We start from the raw sequence: 24849 nt of genomic DNA on the forward strand, positions 1-24849 counted from the left end.
CACCAACCGGACATCAACTGTCCATCCTTGTGATGAACCGCCCCGCTGTCAGAGAGCCTACCAAGGTAAACCACCAGAGGGGGGGGACCGCAATGGCGATCACCAACCGGACATCAACTGTCCATCCTTGTGATGAACCGCCCCGCTGTCAGAGAGCCTACCAAGGTAAACCACCAGAGGGGGGGGGACCGCAATGGCGATCACCAACCGGACATCAACTGTCCATCCTTGTGATGAGCCTACCAAGTTAAACCACCAAGAGGGGACCGCAACGATGATCTACAAACAAGACATCACATGGTCATTATTTTTATGTTGACTTGTAACTTGCAGGATAATCACAAGATCCACCAATAAAATGCAAATTAATTACTTAAAAATCAAACAATGTGATTTTCTGGATTTTTAGATTCCGTCTCTCACAGTTGAAGTGTACCTATGATAACAATTAAATCAAATCAAATGTATTTATATAGCCCTTCGTACGTCAGCTGATATCTCAAAGTGCTGTACAGAAACCCAGCCTAAAACCCCAAACAGCAAACAATGCAGGTGTAAAAGCACGGTGGCTAGGAAAAACTCCCTAGAAAGGCCAAAACCTATGAAGAAACCTAGAGAGGAACCAGGCTATGTGGGGTGGCCAGTCCTCTTACAGACCTCTACATGCTTTGTAAGTAGGAAAACCTGCAAAATCGGCAGTGTATCAAATACTTGTTCTCCCCACTGTAGGTAGGGGTAAAGTGACTAGGAAACAGGATAGATAACAGACAGTAATATATACTGTATTGTACATATAGGTAGGGGTGAAGTGATTAGAAAACCGTATAGATAAGACAGTAATATATACTGTATTGGACATATACAGTTGAAGTCAGAATTTTACATACACTTAGGTTGGAGTCATTAAAACTCGTTTTTCAATCACTCCACAGATTTCTTGTTAACAAACTATAGTTTTGGCAAATCGGTTAGGACATCTACTTTGTGCATGACACAAGTACTTTTTCCAACAATTGTTTACAGACATCATGGGAAAATCAAAAGAAATCAGCCAAGACCCAAAAAATTGTAGAATTCAGAAAAAAATTGTAGACCTCCACAAGTCTGGTTTATACTTGGGAGCAATTTCCAAACTCCTGAAGGTACCACGTTCATCTGTACAAACAATATTATGCAAGTATAAACACCATGGGACCCTGCAGCCGTCGTAACGCTGAGGAAGGAGACGCGTTCTGTTTCCTAGAGATGAACGTACTTTGGTGCGAAAAGAGCAGAACAACAGCAAAGGACCTTGTGAAGATTCTGGAGGAAACGGTTACAAAAGTATCTACATCCACAGCAAAACAAGTCCTATATTGACATAACCTGAAAGGCCGCTCAGCAAGAAAGAAGCCACTGCTCCAAAACCACCATAAAATAAGCCTGGCTATGGTTTGTAACAGCACATGGGGACAAAGATCATACTTTTTGGAGAAATGTCCTCTGGTCTGATGAAACAAATATATAACTGTTTGGTCATAATGACCATTGTTATGTTTGGAGGAAAAAGGGAGAGGCTTGCAAGCCGAAGAGCACCATCCCAACCGTGAAGCACGGGGGTGTCAGCATCATGTTGTGGGGGTGCTTTGCTGCAGGAGGGACTGGTGCACTTTACAAAATAGATGGCATCACGAGGAAGGAAAATTAGGTGGATATATTGAAGCAACATCTCAAGACTTCAGTCAGGAAGTTAAAGCTTGGTCGCAAATGGGTCTTCTAAATGGACAATGACCCCAAGCATACTTCCAAAGTTGTGGCAAAAGTATAAGGACAACAAAGTCAAGGCATTGGAGTGGCCATTACAAAGCCCTGACCTCAATCCCATATAAAAGTTGTGGGCAGAACTGTAAAAGCGTGTGCGAGCAAGGAGGCCTACAATCGGACTTAGTTACACCAGCTCTGTCAGAAGGAATGGGGCAACATTCACCCAACTTATTGTAGGAAGCTTGTAAAGGCTACCTGAAACGTTTGACAATTTAAGGCAATGTTACCAAATACTAATTGAGTGTATGTAAACTTCTGACCCACTGGGAATGAGATGAAAGAAATAAAAGCTGAAATATATAATTCTCTCAACTATTATTCTGACATTTCACATTCTTAAAAATAAAGTGGTGATCCTAACTGACCTAAAACAGGGATTTTTTACTAGGATTAAATGTCCGGAATTGTGAAAAACGGAGTTTAAATGTATTTGGCTAGTGTGTATGTAAACTTCCGACTTCAACTGTATATGACCACACCTCCTCTTTTACCAACTCTAGCAGGTCTAGAAACATTAGAACACATACCCATCAGAGCATAGACTTCTTTAGTCAAGATTCAGTTATAACCAGAATGTCCACCGCTTCTTTTTTGAGAAGCCCGAGTTACAATAAAATCCATTTTCAAAATCAAACTTCTGTTATTTACAGGAATCAGTCTGAGGCTGCAGCTGTGGGATTTCATATCAGACTGAGTTTCAATGATGGCATACCCTGGCCAAACCCTCCCCTAACCCGGACGACACTCGGCCAATTGTGCGCCGCCCTATGGGACTGCCGATCATGGCTGGTTGTGTTACAGCCCGGGATCAAACCAGGGTCTGTTGTGACGCCACTAGCACTGAGATGCAATGCCTTAGACCGCTGTGCCACTTTGGAGCCTTACTAGAACCCCTACTAGAAAATACCACTAGGTTGGTTTGCAATAGATACAAGATTGCCTAGAACTGAACCAGTATGCCTATGCATCGAACTATGCTCATTTGTTAAACATTTATTTGAAAATACCATAGGGCTAGCTTGAATTGGTATAGATACAAGATTGTCTCAAACAAATACCATAGGGCTAGCTTGAATTGGTATAGATACAATATTGTCTCAAACAAATACCATAGGGCTAGCTTGGATTGGTATAGATACAAGATTGTTTAGAACAAATAACATAGGGCTAGCTTGAATTGGTATAGATACAATATTGTTTAGAACAAATAACATAGGGCTAGCTTGAATTGGTATAGATACAATATTGTTTAGAACAAATAACATAGGGCTTGCTTGAATTGGTATAGATACAATATTGTTTAGAACAAATACCATAGGGCTAGTGTCACGCCCTGGTCGAAGTATTTTGTGTTTATCTTTATTTATTTGGTCAGGCCAGGGTGTGGCATGGGTTTTTGTATGTGGTGTGTATATATGGGGGATTGTAGCTAGTGGGGTGTTCTAGATAAGTCTATGGCTGTCTGAAGTGGTTCTCAATCAGAGGCAGGTGTTTATCGTTGTCTCTGATTGGGAACCATATTTAGGCAGCCATATTCTTTGGTTGTATTGTGGGTGATTGTCCTGTGTGTCTTGATGTCCTGGTTAGAGGTTAGTAGACACTTGTATAGGCTGTTTTCGGTTTTCGTTTTGTAGTGTTAGTGTTTTGTTTTGTGTTACGTTTGTTTATTAAAGATGAATCGCAATAGACACGCTGCAGTTTGGTCCGACTCTCCTTCACCATTAGAAAGCCGTTACAGCTAGCTTGAATTGGTATAGATACAAGATTGTTTAGAACAAATACCATAGGGCTAGCTTGGATTGGTATAGATACAAGATTGTTTAGAACAAATACCATAGGGCTAGCTTGGATTGGTATAGATACAAGATTGTTTAGAACAAATACCATAGGGCTAGCTTGGATTGGTATAGATACAAGATTGTCTCGAACAATGGTTCCTAACCTTTTTTGGTTACTGTAACACTAACTGAATTTTTCTCTGCCCGGAGTACCCCTGATGTTCCCCCTCATGTGCATTTTACCAGTAACCCTATGGTCTAGTCCCAGTACCCCTGGTTGGGAACCACTGGTCTGGAACTGTACCATTGGGTCGACACCTTGAGTGAGTTGCAGCCCAGAGCAAGGATGGGGATTAAAACATAAGTCAATGATGGTTAAACAGGAAGGATATAACCAGGACAGGAAGATCATGTCAGTGACTCAACCCACTCAAGTGAAGCACCCCTCCTAGGGACGGCATGGAAGAGCACCAGTAAGCCAGTGACTCAGCCCCAGTAATAGGCTCAGAGGCAGAGAATCCCAGTGGAGAGAGGGGAACCGGCCAGGCAGAGACAGCAAGGGCGGATCGTTGCTCCAGTGCCTTTCCGTTCACCTTCACACTCCTGGGCCAGACTACACTCAATCATAGGACCTACTGAAGAGATGAGTCTTCAATAAATACTTAAAGGTCTAGACCAAGTCTGCGTCTCTCACATGGGTAGGCAGACCATTCCTTAAAAATTTAGCTCTATAGGAGAAAGCCCTGCCTCCAGCTGTTTGCTTAGAAATTCTAGGGACAGTAAGGAGGCCTGCGTCTTGTGACCGTAGCGTATGTGTAGGTATGTACGGCAGGACCAAATCAGAGAGATAGGTAGGAGCAAGCCCATGTAATGCTTTGTAGGTTAGCAGTAAAACCTTGAAATCAGCCCTGGCCTTAACAGGAAGCCAGTGTAGAGAGGCTAGCACTGGAGTAATATGATACATTGTTTGGTTCTAGTCAGGATTCTAGCAGCCGTATTTAGCACCAACTGAAGTTGATTTAGTGTTTCACCAGCTTTATCCGGGTAAAAAAAGCATCATTTTTGGGCAAAAAGTTTCAGATGAAATCAAATCCAATTTTATTGGTCACATACACATGGTTAGCAGATGTTAATGCGAGTATAGTAAAATGCTTGTGCTTCTAGTTCCGACAGTGCAGTAATATCTAACAAGTAATCTAACTATTTCACAACAACTACATAATACACACAAATCTAAAGTGATGGAATAAGAATATGTACATATAAATATATGGATGAGCAATGACCAAACGGCATTGGCAAGATGCAGTAGATGATATAAAATACAGTATATACATATGAGATGAGTAATGTAGGGTATGTAAACATTGTATAAAGTGGCATTGTTTAAAGTGACCAGTGATACATTTATTACATCCAATTTTTAATTATTATAGTGGCTAGAGATTTGAGTCAGTATGTTGGCAGCAGCCACTCAATGTTAGTGATAGATGTTTAACAGTCTGATGGCCTTGTGTTAGAAGCTGTTTTCCAGTCTCTCGGTCCCTGCTTTGATGCACCTGTACTGACCTCATCTTCTGGATAATAGTGGTGTGAACAGGCAGTGGCTCAGATGGTTGTTGTCATTGATCTTTTTGGCCTTCCTGTGACATCGAGTGGTGTAGGTGTCCTGGAGGGCAGGTAGTTTGCCCCCGGTGATGTGTTGTGCAGACCTTACTACCCTCTGGAGAGCCCTGCGGTTGTGGGCGGAGCAGCTGCCGTACCAGGTGGTGATACTGTAAATGTTTGTGAGTGTTTTAGGTGACAAGCTAAATTTCTTCAGCCTCCTGAGGTTGAAGAGGCGCTGTTAAAGATGCATTCCAGCCTCACTTGGTTTAAAGTAGAAGAAAGATTGACTGCATCACTTTTTGTTTCATGAGAAATATTACGTTAATGAAAATTCCAAATTATCTGTATAATCAAATAACATAGTTCTGACATGCCACCAGGGATCTCTTCACAGTCCCCAAGTCCAAAACCAATTTAAGGCATAGAGCCATGGCTACATGGAAAACCCTTCTATCTCAAATTACCCAAGCAAACAGCAAAATCAGCATTAAAAAACAAACAATAAAACAACACCTTACAAGACCCCTCCCCTATCTCACCTAGATAACTTGTATGTCAATTTAAAGTCATGTTTTTTTCTGAGTGTTTTGTCTGCACAGGACCTTTTGTATTTCTCTATTTTTTTTTTTTAAATGGACGTAGTTTTGTTCTTGTCTATTAATGTTCTGTATTATGTCATGTTTTGTGTGAACCCCAGGAAGAGTAGCTGCTGCTTTGGCAGGAACTAATGGGGATCCATAATAAACCCCAGGAAGAGTAGCTGCTGCTTTGGCAGGAACTAATGGGGATCCATAATAAACCCCAGGAAGAGTAGCTGCTGCTTTTGCAACAGCCAATGGGGATCCATAATAAACCCCAGGAAGAGTAGCTGCTGCTTTTGCAACAGCTAATGGGGATCCATAATAAACCCCAGGAAGAGTAGCTGCTGCTTTTGCAACAGCTAATGGAGATCCATAATAAACCCCAGGAAGAGTAGCTGCTGCTTTTGCAACAGCTAATGGAGATCCATAATAAACCCCAGGAAGAGTAGCTGCTGCTTTTGCAACAGCCAATGGGGATCCATAATAAACCCCAGGAAGAGTAGCTGCTGCTTTTGCAACAGCCAATGGGGATCCTTATAAAACACCAAATACACCATCCAACGAAATGCTCACTTGCAGGTTCCTTCTTGACAATGCAACAACCATACGAAATAATACAATATGTAATATGAACATAAAGTAAATGGCTCAGTAGAATATAAGTAACATTTTAGCATAATTATAATACAGAAAGGTACACTTTATAATTACATATTTACAAGTGTTTTGGGGTATGGGGGTGCGGGAAAAGTGTTTAGACTGTCAGAATTGCATGTGTCTGTTTACGTGTCTTTCTGCCGGTTTCTGTGTGTTTGTGACCAAATGACCAGTTATGTTTTATATTTTCTCCGAGAGAATGTCCAAGAGAGGCAAAACTAACTGTGTTGTTATAAAAGGGTCATAATTGAATTAATAGTCATTTTAGAGAGAAAGGGGGGCAACAAGTGGCCATCTCACCCTTCGCCACACAATGAGGGAATTCGATTAAGCTGAACTGTGGTGTACCGGGCTATGGCGTGAATCATCAGAAGCGGTGAGGGAGGAGCGCTTTCCCAATCGTACAGTGCGCTGCTGGGTCATGTTATCAAAAACGCAGAATGATGCATCGCTCAGAAACATACATATATTTTCATTAAAATATAGTTTTGTTTTCATTGTCTGATAAAGGTAGATAAAGCATGCTTATCACTTATTACGTTTACATGTGAAAACACAGAATCCTACTCATTACTCTACATACTTAACCTACATCACTTTTGTTTTGAGGCGACTTCGTTGCTTGCCAAAACGGGGACCCTGGCTCATTGCCCGGAGGCAGCCCGGTTCCAAAACGAACGCGACCAACGCTAACCAAGTTCACCCTGGGAAGGTCCCGGGCATTAATCGAATCCTCTCCATGCTCTTCTGGACGGCAATTTTGACGTTGACGTCAACACAGCAATGGCGGATGCAGTGGAGGAAGTTCTTGAAGGCAGCTGGTAAGATTCAATATAATTATCACTGTTGTCAGAGATACTTATGACATCAGTTGAATCAGTATTTTCATAATATAAAACAATATTTGTTAGCTACGTTACATCTGGGAAAAGTAGGTTGCCGTTCTGGGGTGATGATGGTTTTGGACTGTATCGATTAGCTACTAGCCGGAGATCGAGCGATGCTCTCATCTGAAACAGCCCAGCTAACGTTTCGTTAGTCTAGGTAGGCTTTCACAAGAAAGTAGCTAGGCAATTCGATAACCATTGTTTGCAATACTAGCTAACTACAACAACAACTAGTGTTGTCATTCCTGAGCGACACTGCTGGTATTGTTTAGGATTTTGATGTGTAAATATTGCTAACGTTAGCTAGCTAGCTGTAGACTCGAGAGGTTGTGGCTCAATTATATTTTTTTCTATTGTCAACAGTAGCCACTCATCCCCTATCATCAAAGTTGTCCTAATGGCTGCGAAGTGAGGATCTGGCTGCCACAGTATCTGTGCGTTATGCCGAGTTCAAAACAACTGGGAACTCAGAAATCTCCGATTTTAGTGTGTTTAAAACAACTGGGAACTCGGGGAAAAAATAACTCCGACTGAGAATTTGTTTCGAACGTGACGTCGGACACTCGGGCATCTTTATAGATCTATGACATTCATGATTTTACCTCTGTTATTTCCGAGTTTCTAGTTGTCTTGAAAGCAGCTAGAGATGTCGACGCTGAATGTGTATGACGTGTCTGGTCTCTGACGCCCACGAAGTTCCGATTCAAACTCCCATTAGACAGCTCTGCTGGAGTTTTGCTGAGCAACTATCTTCATTTACTCCCATTACGGCTGGTATCTACTTCCAAACAAGGTATACATTTTGGGCTTCCAAGTGGCGCAGTCTAAGGCACTGCATCTCAGTGCAAGAGGCGTCACTACAGTCCCTGGTTCGAATCCAGGCTGTACCACATCCGGCCGTGTTTGAGAGTCTCATTGGGTGGCACGCAATTGGCCCAGCGTCGTCCGGGTTTGGCCGGGGTAGGCCATCATTGTAAATAAGAATTGTTCTTAACTGACTGTTGAAGACTTCTGACCTGTGTGGCAGTAATGAGTGAAGTCTGGCAGCAATTGGAGGTGCAAAATAGGTTGGTTTTTTTGGGTTACTTTATACCTTTTTTTTGGAAGTACATACCTGCTGTAATGGGCACTAAATTAAGATGGTTGCTCAGTGATACTCTATATTTGGTGAATCACGAATATATTTCTACATTATAATGCATGCAGAGCTGTCCAATTGATTTTGAATTGAAGCTTCCTCTGCGTTGCGCCACGTTCAAAAGAACTGGGAACTCGGGGGGGAAACAAGCCCGACTGGGGAAAAAGTCCAACTCAGTCCTCTTTCTAGAGCTCTGAATTCCTGACCTGAAGATCACTGATGTCATGATTTTGTATTTTTCAGAGTTCCCAAATGTTCTGAATGTGACATTAGAGACCAGACGTGTCGTACTCATCGTCGACATCTCTAACATGCTGACCACACCGCTCGCGTCGTAAAATACATTTACCCATGCATGTCATTCAATCATTGCATCCACACTGCTTGTGCACGTCTGAGTAGCCAGGCGCTAAAATAGAACTTGGTTCTAATTGTGACGCTTGATGCACTGAAAGTCACGCTTCTCCCATCTCCTCATTGGTTTTGAGGAGCATATACCCACGTGGGTGATTGAAAGATTAACTGAGGTTCACACTCCAGTCCAGGTGGTGGGGGTGATGCACCTTAGTCGGTTGTCAACCGCCATATAAGTCCAAAAAGAAGAAGAAGAAGGAGGAGAGATTACTAGAAAATAACTTGGTTTACCCTTTTATCTGAGGATTAATTGTCAGAGTAGAGGACCTTGTGCATTTCAGGTAAAATGACAACCCAATGTTTATATCCCAAGACAAATTAGCTAGCAACAGCAAGCTAGCTAGCTAAATGTCCATGAATGTTACATGTGTTTCAACCTATCCCCAAATTAATATAGTTGGTTTTGATATTTCAACCTGTGTGTCCTGATCGCGTCTGGTGTGGGTGGACAAAATGAACATGCGGTCTGGTCACATGTAACGCACACATACTGGGGAGTGTTTTATGCCTGTGGAGCTGTTCCTGATCCAGCTAAACATCAGTCAAATCACATTTTTATGCAGGGCGATATGGATCAAATATAATTTCATGATATTTTTGACGGTATGACAGTATTTTATGTATTTGAATAATGTTCTAGGTATGCTTTCTGAGTATCTCATTTCCCCAGGCAGGATCACACATCAATTATAGTGATTTCAATGGGCCTTTCTCCATTTATACTGTTCAATCCAACTCAAAGCAAAAATTATTTTCTGCATTTTCATACATTTCTGCATTTCCTGCACTTATCATTTTCACATTGTACCACGCAGCATGGTATGAGCAAAACATCTAGGACTAGTTAATTGGTGAATTGTGGAAATATAGTGATTATAATTCTATACTTGGAATGTAGTGGGAGAAGCACCTTGAGTACAGTGTTGTTTGACAACGAATGAATAAGCCAGTGAGTATTTTTTTTTACGGTAGGAACCAAAGTGTTGGTCTGTGTTTCCAGGTGACCCTAATTATGTTACATTACATGATATCTTATGTCATATAGATAACTATCTAACCAACATATTCATGCTTACCTATTCCTCTCTGATAAGCATTTTTGTACAACAGTATCTTATCTAGGCCTGCACTGGTACCAGGCCGTATTAGCTAACTAGCTATGTATATTTAGCAAGCTAGCTTGCCAGCTAACTAGCGATTAGCATTAACACAATTTATTTTTCCCAACACCTTGCTAAGAAAATAAACTAGATGACAGTAGTTTGGAGACAGTAAGATACTCAAACTAAGTGTGATTCTAGAAGGCTTGTGGAAAGCAGCAGGTCACCGACATTGTTGCATCCATCTGACCATGTGGAGTGAACGGCAAGAAAGTGCTGGTGACTCTGTGGTCGAGTACCTGCTCTCTCCTTGAGTGATGCAGGGCTTGGTGTGGTTAGCAGTAGGAGAGGGGGAGAAATGACTCAAGTAGCAAACGGAGGTAAACTATAAAAACTCACTGCGCTGGAGTTGTATAGGACATTTAACAAACCAAACAATAAAATACAGTTATAGAAGGTAAAGTAAAAACTGAAACCAGTTCTTGAATCAATACCGGTATATATTAAAATATGGTGTACTACTCAGCCCTTCATCAGCTTGGTCAGGAATCAGGATAGTGTAAAGACAGTCTGCTACATGTGTTCCTCTTGTCATTATAGTAAAGTGAAGGACATTCCAACAGGCTCTGTATATGTGTCAACCAGCGTACTCTAGGCAAATGATGCCATTCATTTTCCCCATTGATAGATGCTAACTACCTTGAGCGCCTACTGATGAAGGTATCTTCTCCCCAGGGGACTGTAGTTAAGAGCCTGACACTCAGTCTGTATGTGAACATGCATTTCTTACGGTACGGTTTTGGAAACATCGTTAGCAAAAAAAAAATAGTAGCCTCGATCACTCTCTAGGGTAGCACCATGGTGTAGCCGGAGGACAGCTAGCTTCCATCCTCCTCTGAAACGGGGAAAGAAACACTTGTTCTAATGATTACACCCCAGATCAGCTAGATGCAGGTAAGAGTGTGCAAGGTGGTATTGAATGTGTCTCTGTCTGTCACCTTGATTACTCCAACTTGTCTCTGGACCTGTGCTGTGTTATAAACTTTAATTCGTAGGCTAGGTTGTAGCAACCTCAACATTGGTATAGGGCAAATTAGAGTATCATGTAGTAGCCTAAACTGATCACTGATGCATTGAACTGTTACTTTGAGCTCAATTACTTCATACCCCTGCACATGTACTGGTACCCTGTGTGTATATAGCCATGTTATTACCCCATAACCCTGTACATGGACTTGGTACTGGTAGCCATGTTATTACCCCTGTACATTGACTTGGTACTGGTAGCCATGTTATTACCCCATACCCCTGTACATTGACTTGTACTGGTAGCCATGTTATTACCCCATACCCCGGTACATTGACTTGGTACTGGTAGCCATGTTATTACCCCTGTACATTGACTCGGTACTGGTAGCCATGTTATTACCCCATACCCCGGTACATTGACTTGGTACTGGTAGCCATGTTATTACCCCTGTACATTGACTCGGTACTGGTAGCCATGTTATTACCCCATACCCCTGTACATGGTATCTTGTGCATGAACTCGGTACTGGTAGCCGTGTATATAGCCAAGTTATCGTTACTCATTGTGGATTAATTATTGCTTTTAATATTATATGTTTTACTTTTTCTATAATTTTTACATTTTGCATCTCTGCGTTGTTGGAAAGGGCCCGTAAGTCAGCTTTTCTCTGTTAGTCTACACCTGTGAAATTATTTTTGATATAAAATTAAAGTGCTTTATGTTTCTAGAATCATATCACAATTGAGAATTCGTTCACGTTTAGATGGAGAATTGGTCTGTTTTGTCTGCCAGAGCCAGTCTACCTCTGAAAAGAACATATAAGATCCCTGGACCTTAGGAAGTAACAGTAGACTCCTTAAGAGAACTTCTTGGGCTACCTTTCACATAGAATGAGCCCTGGTTCATCCATTCATTTCAGTATCTTTCACATAGAATGAGCCCTGGTTCATCCATTCATTTCAGTATCTTTCACATAGAATGAGCCCTGGTTCATCCATTCATTTCAGTATCTTTCACATAGAATGAGCCCTGGTTAATCCATTCATTTCAGTATCTTTCACATAGAATGAGCCCTGGTTAATCCATTCATTTCAGTATCCTTCCTTCTGGTCATTATTTATATGGTTACAAAGACACTGTTCATGAGCAGGGAGAACAGAGACACCGTCTATCCGGCAGGAAATCACTGCTAATATGGAAGGGTTGCAACAGGGAGGGAATCATGAGGACTGGTTGTACAGGGAGGGAATCACGAGGACTGGTTGTACAGGGAGGGAATCACGAGGACTGGTTGTAACAGGGAGGGAATCACGAGGACTGGTTGTGCAGGGAGGGAATCACGAGGACTGGTTGTACAGGGAGGGAATCACGAGGACTGGTTGTACAGGGAGGGAATCACGAGGACTGGTTGTACAGGGAGGGAATCACGAGGACTGGTTGTACAGGGAGGGAATCACAAGGACTGGTTGTGTCTGTTGCAACAGGGAGGGAATCACGAGGACTGGTTGTACAGGGAGGGAATCACGAGGACTGGTTGTACAGGGAGGGAATCACGAGGACTGGTTGTACAGGGAGGGAATCACAAGGACTGGTTGTGTCTGTTGTAACAGGGAGGGAATCATGAGGACTGGTTGTGTCTGTTGCAACAGGGAGGGAATCACGAGGACTGGTTGTACAGGGAGGGAATCACGAGGACTGGTTGTACAGGGAGGGAATCACAAGGACTGGTTGTGTCTGTTGTAACAGGGAGGGAATCATGAGGACTGGTTGTGTCTGTTGTAACAGGGAGGGAATCACGAGGACTGGTTGTGTCTGTTGTAACAGGGAGGGAATCACGAGGACTGGTTGTGTCTGTTGTAACAGGGAGGGAATCACGAGGACTGGTTGTACAGGGAGGGAATCACGAGGACTGGTTGTGTCTGTTGTAACAGGGAGGGAATCACGAGGACTGGTTGTGTCTGTAACAGGGAGGGAATCACGAGGACTGGTTGTGTCTGTAACAGGGAGGGAATCACGAGGACTGGTTGTGTCTGTTGTAACAGGGAGGGAATCACGAGGACTGGTTGTGTCTGTTGTAACAGGGAGGGAATCACGAGGACTGGTTGTGTCTGTTGCAACAGGGAGGGAATCATGCTAAAAGGACTGGTTGTGTCTGTTGCAACAGGGAGGGAATCATGCTAAAAGGACTGGTTGTGTCTGTTGCAACAGGGAGGGAATCACGAGGACTGGTTGTGTCTGTTGTAACAGGGAGGGAACCACGAGGACTGGTTGTGTCTGTTGTAACAGGGAGGGAATCACGAGGACTGGTTGTACAGGGAGGGAATCACGAGGACTGGTTGTGTCTGTTGTAACAGGGAGGGAATCACGAGGACTGGTTGTACAGGGAGGGAATCACGAGGACTGGTTGTGTCTGTTGTAACAGGGAGGGAATCACGAGGACTGGTTGTGTCTGTAACAGGGAGGGAATCACGAGGACTGGTTGTGTCTGTTGTAACAGGGAGGGAATCACGAGGACTGGTTGTGTCTGTTGTAACAGGGAGGGAATCACGAGGACTGGTTGTGTCTGTTGTAACAGGGAGGGAATCACGAGGACTGGTTGTGTCTGTTGTAACAGGGAGGGAATCACGAGGACTGGTTGTGTCTGTTGCAACAGGGAGGGAATCATGCTAAAAGGACTGGTTGTGTCTGTTGCAACAGGGAGGGAATCACGAGGACTGGTTGTGTCACGAGGACTGGTTGTACAGGGAGGGAATCACGAGGACTGGTTGTGTCTGTTGTAACAGGGAGGAATCACGAGGACTGGTTGTGTCTGTAACAGGGAGGAATCACGAGGACTGGTTGTGTCTGTTGTAACAGGGAGGGAACAGGGAGGGAATCACGAGGACTGGTTGTGTCTGTTGTAACAGGGAGGGAATCACGAGGACTGGTTGTGTCTGTTGCAACAGGGAGGGAATCATGCTAAAAGGACTGGTTGTGTCTGTTGCAACAGGGAGGGAATCACGAGGACTGGTTGTGTCTGTTGTAACAGGGAGGGAACCACGAGGACTGGTTGTGTCTGTTGTAACAGGGAGGGAACCACGAGGACTGGTTGTGTCTGTTGTAACAGGGAGGGAATCACGAGGACTGGTTGTACAGGGAGGGAATCACGAGGACTGGTTGTGTCTGTTGTAACAGGGAGGGAATCACGAGGACTGGTTGTACAGGGAGGGAATCACGAGGACTGGTTGTGTCTGTTGTAACAGGGAGGGAATCACGAGGACTGGTTGTGTCTGTAACAGGGAGGGAATCACGAGGACTGGTTGTGTCTGTTGTAACAGGGAGGGAATCACGAGGACTGGTTGTGTCTGTTGTAACAGGGAGGGAATCACGAGGACTGGTTGTGTCTGTTGTAACAGGGAGGGAACCACGAGGACTGGTTGTGTCTGTTGTAACAGGGTGGGAATCATGCTAAAAGGACTGGTTGTGTCTGTTGTAACAGGGAGGGAACCACGAGGACTGGTTGTGTCTGTTGTAACAGGGAGGGAACCACGAGGACTGGTCGTGTCTGTTGTAACAGGGAGGGAATCACGAGGACTGGTTGTACAGGGAGGGAATCACGAGGACTGGTTGTGTCTGTTGTAACAGGGAGGGAATCACGAGGACTGGTTGTACAGGGAGGGAATCACGAGGACTGGTTGTGTCTGTTGTAACAGGGAGGGAATCACGAGGACTGGTTGTGTCTGTAACAGGGAGGGAATCACGAGGACTGGTTGTGTCTGTTGTAACAGGGAGGGAATCACGAGGACTGGTTGTGTCTGTTGTAACAGGGAGGGAATCACGAGGACTGGTTGTGTCTGTTGTAACAGGGAGGGAATCACGAGGACTGGTTGTGTCTGTTGTAACAGGGAGGGAATCACGAGGACTGGTTGTACAGGGAGGGAATCTCAAGGACTGGTTGTGTCTGTTGTAACAGGGAGGGAATCACGAGGACTGGTTGTACAGGGAGGGAATCACGAGGACTGGTTGTGTCTGTTGTAACAGGGAGGGAATCACGAGGACTGGTTGTGTCTGTTGTAACAGGGAGGGAATCACGAGGACTGGTTGTGTCTGTTGTAACAGGGAGGGAATCACGAGGACTGGTTGTGTCTGTTGTAACAGGGAGGGAATCACGAGGACTGGTTGTACAGGGAGGGAATCTCAAGGACTGGTTGTGTCTGTTGTAACAGGGAGGGAATCACGAGGACTGGTTGTACAGGGAGGGAATCACGAGGACTGGTTGTGTCTGTTGTAACAGGGAGGGAATCACGAGGACTGGTTGTGTCTGTTGTAACAGGGAGGGAATCACGAGGACTGGTTGTGTCTGTTGTAACAGGGAGGGAATCACGAGGACTGGTTGTGTCTGTTGTAACAGGGAGGGAATCTCAAGGACTGGTTGTGTCTGTTGTAACAGGGAGGGAATCACGAGGACTGGTTGTACAGGGAGGGAATCACGAGGACTGGTTGTGTCTGTTGTAACAGGGAGGGAATCACGAGGACTGGTTGTACAGGGAGGGAATCACGAGGACTGGTTGTGTCTGTAACAGGGAGGGAATCACGAGGACTGGTTGTGTCTGTTGCAACAGGGAGGGAATCACGAGGACTGGTTGTGTCTGTTGTAACAGGGAGGGAATCACGAGGACTGGTTGTGTCTGTTGCAACAGGGAGGGAATCATGCTAAAAGGACTGGTTGTGTCTAGGAATGTAAAGATTCACAAATCAGTCAATTGAAATAAATGAATTAGGCCCTAATCTATGGATTTCACATGACTGGGCAGGGGGGCGCCCCCAGAAATACTCCTCACCACTCCCCTTCCCACTGCTAATTTAGTATAATAGTGAAGACTGGGCAGGGGGGCGCCCCCAGAAATACTCCTCACCACTCCCCTCCCCACTGCTAATTTAGTATAATAGTGAAGACTGGGCAGGGGGGCGCCCCCAGAAATACTCCTCACCACTCCCCTCCCCACTGCTAATTTAGTATAATAGTGAAGACTGGGCAGGGGGGCGCCCCCAGAAATACTCCTCACCACTCCCCTCCCCACTGCTAATTTATTATAATAGTGAAGACTGGGCAGGGGGGCGCCCCCAGAAATACTCCTCACCACTCCCCTCCCCACTGCTAATTTAGTATAATAGTGAAGACTGGGCAGGGGGGCGCCCCCAGAAATACTCCTCACCACTCCCTCCCCACTGCTAATTTAGTATAATAGTGAAGACTGGGCAGGGGGCGCCCCCAGAAATACTCCTCACCACTCCCCTCCCCACTGCTAATTTAGTATAATAGTGAAGACTGGGCAGGGGGGCGCCCCCAGAAATACTCCTCACCACTCCCCTCCCCACTGCTAATTTATTATAGTAGTGAAGACATCAAAACTATGATATTAACACATATGGAATCATGTAGTAACCAAAAAAGTGAGATCCTTCAAATAGCCACCCTTTGCCTTGATGACAGCTTTGCACACTCTTGACATTCTCTCAACCAGCTTCATCAGGTAGTCACCTGGAATGCATTTCAATTAACAGGTGTGCCTTCTTCAAAGTTAAATTGTGGAATTTCTTTCCTTAATGTGTTTGAGCCAATCAGTTGTGTTGTAACAAGGTAAGGGGGTGGTATACAGAAGATAGCCCTATTTGCTAAAATACCAAGTCCATATTATGGCAAGAACAGCTCAAATAAGAAAAGCGATATGACAGTCCATCATTACTTTAAGAGATGAAGGTCAGTCAATTCGGAAAATTTCAAGAACTTTGAAAGTTTCTTCAAGTGCAGTCGCAAAAACCATCAAGCGCTATGATGAAACTGGCTCTCATGAGGACCGCCACAGGAAAGGAAGACCCAGAGTTACCTCTGCTGCAGAGGATAAGTTCATTAGAGTTACCAGCCTCAGACATTGCAGCTCAAATAAATGCTTCACAGAGTTCAAGTAGTCAACTAGAGGTCGACCGATTATGATTTTTAAAAGCCGATACCGATTATTGGAGGACGAAGAAAAAGCCGATACCGATTATTGGAGGACCAAGAAAAAGCTGATACCGATTATTGGAGGACCAAGAAAAAGCCGATACCGATTATTGGAGGACCAAGAAAAAGCCGATACCGATTATTGGAGGACGAAGAAAAAGCTGATACCGATTAATCGGACGATTTTTATTTATATATTTGTAATAATGACAATTACAACAATACTGAATGAACACTTATTTTAACTTAATATAATACATCAATAAAATCAATTTAGTCTCAAGTAAATAATGAAACATGTTCAATTTGGTTTAAATAATGCAAAAACAAAGTTTAGGAGAAGAAAGTAAAAGTGCAATATGTGCCATGTAAGAAAGCTAACGTTTCAGTTCCTTGCTCAGAACATGAGAACATATGAAAGCTGGTGGTTCCTTTTAACATGAATCTTCAATATTCCCAGTTTAAGAAGTTTTAGGTTGTAGTTATTATAGGACTATTTCTCTCTATACCATTTGTATTTCATTAACCTTTGACTGTTGGATGTTCTTATATGTACAGTGGGGCAAAAAGTATTTAGTCAGCCACCAATTGTGCAAGTTCTCCCACTTAAAAAGATGAGAGGCCTGCAATTTTCATCATAGGTACACTTCAACTATGACAGACAAAATGAGAAAAAAAATCCAGAAAATCACATTGTAGGATTTTTAATGAATTTATTTGCAAATTATGGTGGAAAATAAGTATTTGTTGAACAACAAAAGTTTATCTCAATACTTTGTTATATACCCTTTGTTGGCAATGACAGAGGTCAAAAGTGTCTTCACGAGGTTTTCACTCACTGTTGCTGGTATTTTGGCCCATTCCTCCATGCAGATATCCTCTAGAGCAGTGATGTTTTGGGGCTGTTGCTGGGCAACACGGACTTTCAACTCCCTCCAAAGATTTTCTTTGGGGTTGAGATCTGGAGACTGGCTAGGCCACTACAGGACCTTGAAATGCTTCTTACAAAGCCACTCCTTCGTTGCCCGGGCGGTGTGTTTGGGATCATTGTCATGCTGAAAGACCCAGCCACGTTTCATCTTCAATGCCCTTGCTGATGGAAGGAGGTTTTCACTCAAAATCTCACGATACATGGCCCCATTCATTCTTTCCTTTACACGGATCAGTCATCCTGGTCCCTTTGCAGAAAAACAGCCTCAAAGCATGATGTTTCCACCCCCATGCTTCACAGTAGGTATGGTGTTCTTTGGATGCAACTCAGCATTCTTTGTCCTCCAAACATGACGAGTTGAGTTTTTACCAAAAAGTTATATTTTGGTTTCATCTGACCATATGACATTCTCCCAATCTTCTTCTGGATCATCCAAATGCTCTCTAGCAAACTTCAGACAGGCCTGGACATGTACTGGCTTAAGCAGGGGGACACGTCAGGCACTGCAGGATTTGAGTCCCTGGCGGCGTAGTGTGTTACTGATGGTAGGCTTTGTTACTTTGATCCCAGCTCTCTGCAGGTCATTCACTGTGGTTCTGGGATTTTTGCTCACCGTTCTTGTGATCATTTTGACCCCACGGGGTGAGATCTTGCGTGGAGCCTCAGATCGAGGGAGATTATCAGTGATCTTGTATGTCTTCCATTTCCTAATAATTGCTCCCACAGTTGATTTCTTCAAACCAAGCTGCTTACCTATTGCAGATTTAGTCTTCCCAGCCTGGTGCAGGTCTACAATTTTGTTTCTGGTGTCCTTTGACAGCTCTTTGGTCTTGGCCATAGTGGAGTTTGGAGTGTGACTGTTTGAGGTTGTGGACAGGTGTCTTTTATAAAAATGGTCAAAGACTCCAGCCACCCTACTCTGTTCTCTCTGCTACCGCACGGCAAGATGTACTGTCAAGTCTAGGTCCAAGAGGCTTCTAAACAGCTTCTACCCCCAAGCCATAAGACTCCTGAACATCTAATCAAATGGCTACCAAGACTATTTACATTGCCCCCCCTTTTACGCTGCTGCTACTCTCTGTTATTATCTATACACAAGTCACTTTAGTAACTCTACCCAGATGTGTATATATTGCCTTGACTAACCGGTGCCCCCGCACATTGACTCTGTACCGTAACACCCTGTATATTGCCTCCACATTGACTCTGTACCTGTACCCCCTGCATATAGCCTCCACATTGACTCTGTACCGTAATACCCTGTATATAGCCTCCACATTGACTCTGTACCGTAATACCCTTTATATAGCCTCCACATTGACTCTGTACTGTAATACCCTGTATATAGCCTCCACATTGACTCTGTACCGTAATACCCTGTATATAGCCTCCACATTGACTCTACTAGTACCCCCCTGTATATAGCCTCCACATTGACTCTATACTAATACCCTGTATATAGCCTCCACATTGACTCTGTGCCTAATACCCTGTATATAGCCTCCACATTGACTCTATACTAATACCCTGTATATAGCCTCCACATTGACTCTGTACCGTAATACCCTGTATATAACCTCCACATTGACTCTGTACCGTAATACACTGTATATAGCCTCCACATTGACTCTGTACCGTAATACCCCTGTATATAGCCTCCACATTGACTCTGTACCGTAATACCCTGTATATAGTCTCACATTGACTCTGTACCGTAATACCCTGTATATAGCCTCCACATTGACTCTGTACCGGTAACCCCTGTATATAGCCTCCACATTGACTCTGTACCGTAACCCCCTGTATATAGCCTCCACATTGACTCTGTACCGTAATACCCTGTATATAGCCTCCACATTGACTCTGTACCGTAATACCCCTGTATATAACCTCTCCCACATTGACTCTATACTAGTACCCCCTGTATATAGCCTCCACATTGACTCTGTACCAGTACCCCTGTATATAACCTCCACATTGATTCTGTACGTAATACCCCCTGTATATAGTCTCCCACATTGACTCTGTACCAGTACCCTGTATATAGCCTCCACATTGACTCTATACTAGTACCCCCTGTATATAACCTCCACATTGACTCTGTACCGTAATACCCTGTATATAGCCTCCACATTGACTCTGTACCGTAATACCCCTGTATATAGCCTCCACATTGACTCTGTACTGTAATACCCCTGTATATAGCCTCCACATTGACTCTGTGCCCGTAATACCCTGTATATAGTCTCCACATTGACTCTGTACCGGTACCCCTGTATATAGCCTCCACATTGACTCTGTACCGGTACCCCTGTATATAGCCTCCACATTGACTCTGTACCGTAATACCCTGTATATAGCCTCCACATTGACTCTGTGCCGTAATACCCTGTATATAGTCTCACATTGACTCTGTACCGTAATACCCTGTATAGCCTCCACATTGACTCTCCACCCATTGACTCTGACCGTAATACCCCCTGTATATAACCTCCACATTGACTCTGTACCGTAATACCCTGTATATAGCCTCCACATTGACTCTGTACCGTAATACCCTGTATATAGCCTCCACATTGACTCTGTACCGTAATACCCTGTATATAACCTCCACATTGATTCTGTGCCGTAATACCCTGTATATAGCCTCCACATTGACTCTGTACTGTAGTACCCCTGTATATAACCTCCACATTGACTCTGTACGGTACCCTGTATATAGCCTCCACATTGTCTCTGTACTGGTAATACCCTGTATATAACCTCCACATTGACTCTGTACCGTAATACCCTGTATATAGCCTCCACATTGACTCTGTACCGTAACCCCCTGTATATAGCCTCCACATTGACTCTGTGCCGTAATACCCTGTATATAGTCTCCACATTGATTCTGTACCAGTACCCCTGTATATAGCCTCCACATTGACTCTGTACCGTAATACCCTGTATATAGCCTCCACATTGACTCTGTACCGTAATACCCTGTATATAGCCTCCACATTGACTCTGTACCGTAATACCCTGTATATAGCCTCCACATTGACTCTGTACCGTAATACCCTGTATATAGTCTCCACATTGACTCTGTACCATACCCCTGTATATAGCCTCCACATTGACTCTGTACCGTAATACCCTGTATATAGTCTCCACATTGACTCTGTACCGTAATACCTTGTATATAGTCTCCACATTGACTCTGTACCAGTACTCCTCTATATAACCTCCACATTGACTCTGTACCGTACCCCCTGTATATAGCCTCACATTGACTCTGTACCGTAATACCCTGTATATAGTCTCCACATTGACTCTGTACCGTAGTACCCTGTATATAGCCTCCACATTGACTCTATACTAGTACCCCCTGTATATAGCCTCCACATTGACTCTGTACCAGTACCCCCTGTATATAGCCTCCACATTGACTCTGTACCAGTACTCCTCTATATAGCCTCCACATTGACTCTATATACTAATACCCTGTATATAGTCTCCACATTGACTCTGTACCAGTACCCTCTATATAGCCTCCACATTGACTCTATACTAGTACCCCCTGTATATAGCCTCCACATTGACTCTGTACCAGTACCCCCTGTATATAGCCTCCACATTGACTCTGTACCTGTACCCCCTGTATATAGCCTCCACATTGACTCTGTACCGGTACCCCCTGTATATAGTCTCCACATTGACTCTGTACCGTATACCCTGTATATAGCCTCCACATTGACTCTGTACCGTAATACCCTGTATATAGCCTCCACATTGACTCTATACTAGTACCCCCTGTATATAACCTCCACATTGACTCTGTACCAGTACCCCCTGTATATAGCCTCCACATTGACTCTGTACCGTAATACCCTGTATATAGCCTCCACATTGACTCTGTACCGTAATACCCTGTATATAGCCTCCACATTGACTCTGTACCAGTAATACCCTGTATATAGCCTACACATTGACTCTGTACCGTAATACCCCCTGTATATAGCCTCCACATTGACTCTGTGCCGTAATACCCTGTATATAGTCTCCACATTGACTCTGTACCAGTACCCCCTGTATATAGTCTCCACATTGACTCTGTACCGTAATACCCTGTATATAGTCTCCACATTGACTCTGTACCGTAATACCCTGTATATAGACTCCACATTGACTCTGTACCGTAATACCCTGTATATAGCCTCCACATTGACTCTGTACCGTAATACCCTGTATATAGCCTCCACATTGACTCTGTACCGTAACACCCTGTATATAGACCTCCACATTGACTCTGTACCGTAATACCCTGTATATAGCCTCCACATTGACTCTGTACCGTAATACCCTGTATATAGCCTCCACATTGACTCTGTACTGGTAATACCCTGTATATAGCCTCCACATTGACTCTGTACCGTAACACCCTGTATATAACCTCCCCACATTGACTCTGTACCGTAATACCCTGTATATAGCCTCCACATTGACTCTGTGCAGTAATACCCTGTATATAACCTCCACATTGACTCTGTATCGTAATACCCTGTATATAGCCTCCACATTGACTCTGTGCCGTAATACCCTGTATATAGCCTCCACATTGACTCTGTACCGTAATACCCTGTATATAGCCTCCACATTGACTCTGTACCGTAATACCCTGTATATAGCCTCCACATTGACTCTGTACCGTAATACCCTGTATATAGCCTCCACATTGACTCTGTACCGTAATACCCTGTATATAGCCTCCACATTGACTCTGTACCGTAATACCCTGTATATAGCCTCCACATTGACTCTGTACCGTAATACCCTGTATATAGCCTCCACATTGACTCTGTACCCGTAATACCCTGTATATAGCCTCCACATTGACTCTGTACCGTAATACCCTGTATATAGCCTCCACATTGACTCTGTACCGTAATACCCTGTATATAGCCTCCACATTGACTCTGTACCGTAATACCCTGTATATAGCCTCCACATTGACTCTGTACTGGTACCCCCTGTATATAACCTCCACATTGACTCTGTACCGTAATACCCCTGTATATAGCCTCCACATTGACTCTGTACCGTAATACCCTGTATATAGCCTCCACATTGACTCTGTACTGGTACCCCCTGTATATAACCTCCACATTGACTCTGTACTGTAATACCCTGTATATAGCCTCCACATTGACTCTGTACTAGTACCCCCTGTATATAGCCTCCACATTGACTCTGTACCAGTACTCCTCTATATAGCCTCCACATTGACTCTATACTAGTACCCCCTGTATATAGTCTCCACATTGACTCTGTACCGTAATACCCTGTATATAGTCTCCACATTGACTCTGTACCAGTACTCCTGTATATAGCCTCCACATTGACTCTATACTAGTACCCCCTGTATATAGCCTCCACATTGACTCTGTACCAGTACCCCCTGTATATAGTCTCCACATTGACTCTGTACCAGTACTCCTCTATATAGCCTCCACATTGACTCTATACTAGTACCCCCTGTATATAGCCTCCACATTGACTCTGTACCAGTACTCCTCTATATAACCTCCACATTGACTCTGTACTGTAATACCCCTGTATATAGCCTCCACATTGACTCTGTACCAGTACCCCCTGTATATAGCCTCCACATTGACTCTGTACCTGTACCCCCTGTATATAGCCTCCACATTGACTCTGTACTGGTACCCCCTGTATATAGCCTCCACATTGACTCTGTGCCGTAATACCCTGTATATAGTCTCCACATTGACTCTGTACCGTAATACCCTGTATATAGCCTCCACATTGACTCTACCTAATACCCCCTGTATATAGCCTCCCACATTGACTCTGTACCAGTACCCCCTGTATATAGCCTCCACATTGACTCTGTACCTGTACCCCCTGTATATAGCCTCCACATTGACTCTGTACGTAGGTACCCCCTGTATATAGTCTCACATTGACTCTGTACCAGTACCCCCTGTATATAGTCTCACATTGACTCTGTACCTAATACCCTGTATATAGCCTCCACATTGACTCTGTACAGTACCCCTGTATATAGTCTCCACATTGACTCTGTACCAGTAATACCCTGTATATAGCCTCCACATTGACTCTGTACCGTAATACCCTGTATATAGTCTCCACATTGACTCTGTACCGTAATACCCTGTATATAGACTCCACATTGACTCTGTGCCGTAATACCCTGTATATAGCCTCCCCTTTTGACTCTGTACCGGTACCCCCTGTATATAGCCTCCACATTGACTCTGTACCGTAACACCCTGTATATAGACTCCACATTGACTCTGTACCGTAACACCCTGTATATAACCTCCACATTGACTCTGTACCGTAATACCCTACCGTAATATATAGCCTCCACATTGACTCTGTACCGTAATACCTGTATATAACCTCCACATTGACTCTGTGCCGTAACACCCTGTATATAACCTCCACATTGACTCTGTACCGTAATACCCTGTATATAGCCTCCCATTGACTCTGACTCTGTATACCGCCTCCAACACTCCTGTATATAACCTCCACATTGACTCTGTACCGTAATACCCTGTATATAGCCTCCACATTGACTCTGGCCGTAATACCCTGTATATAACCTCCACATTGACTCTGTGCCGTAATACCCTGTATATAGCCTCCACATTGACTCTGTGCCGTAATACCCTGTATATAGCCTCCACATTGACTCTGTACCGTAACACCCTGTATATAACCTCCACATTGACTCTGTACCGTAATACCCTGTATATAGCCTCCACATTGACTCTGTACCGTAATACCCTGTATATAGCCTCCACATTGACTCTGTGCCGTAATACCCTGTATATAGCCTCCACATTGACTCTGTGCCGTAATACCCTGTATATAGCCTCCACATTGACTCTGTGCCGTAATACCCTG

At 43.9% G+C, this 24849-nt stretch overlaps 1 protein-coding gene across 1 annotated transcript in view; it reads left to right on the top strand.

The window, feature by feature from the left end:
• Positions 1 to 1188: 1188 nt before the first annotated feature.
• Positions 1189 to 24849, top strand: part of slc9a7 (solute carrier family 9 member 7) — a 110714-nt gene continuing 87053 nt past the window's right edge. The window contains exon 1 of the mRNA XM_065009977.1: positions 1189 to 1259. Coding sequence (XP_064866049.1) covers positions 1189 to 1259 — 71 coding nt within the window. The remainder of the gene's footprint in view (positions 1260 to 24849) is intronic.

The sequence above is a fragment of the Oncorhynchus nerka genome, linkage group LG25 (genome assembly GCF_034236695.1).
Source record: "Oncorhynchus nerka isolate Pitt River linkage group LG25, Oner_Uvic_2.0, whole genome shotgun sequence".
Classification (NCBI taxonomy): Eukaryota; Metazoa; Chordata; class Actinopteri; order Salmoniformes; family Salmonidae; genus Oncorhynchus; species Oncorhynchus nerka.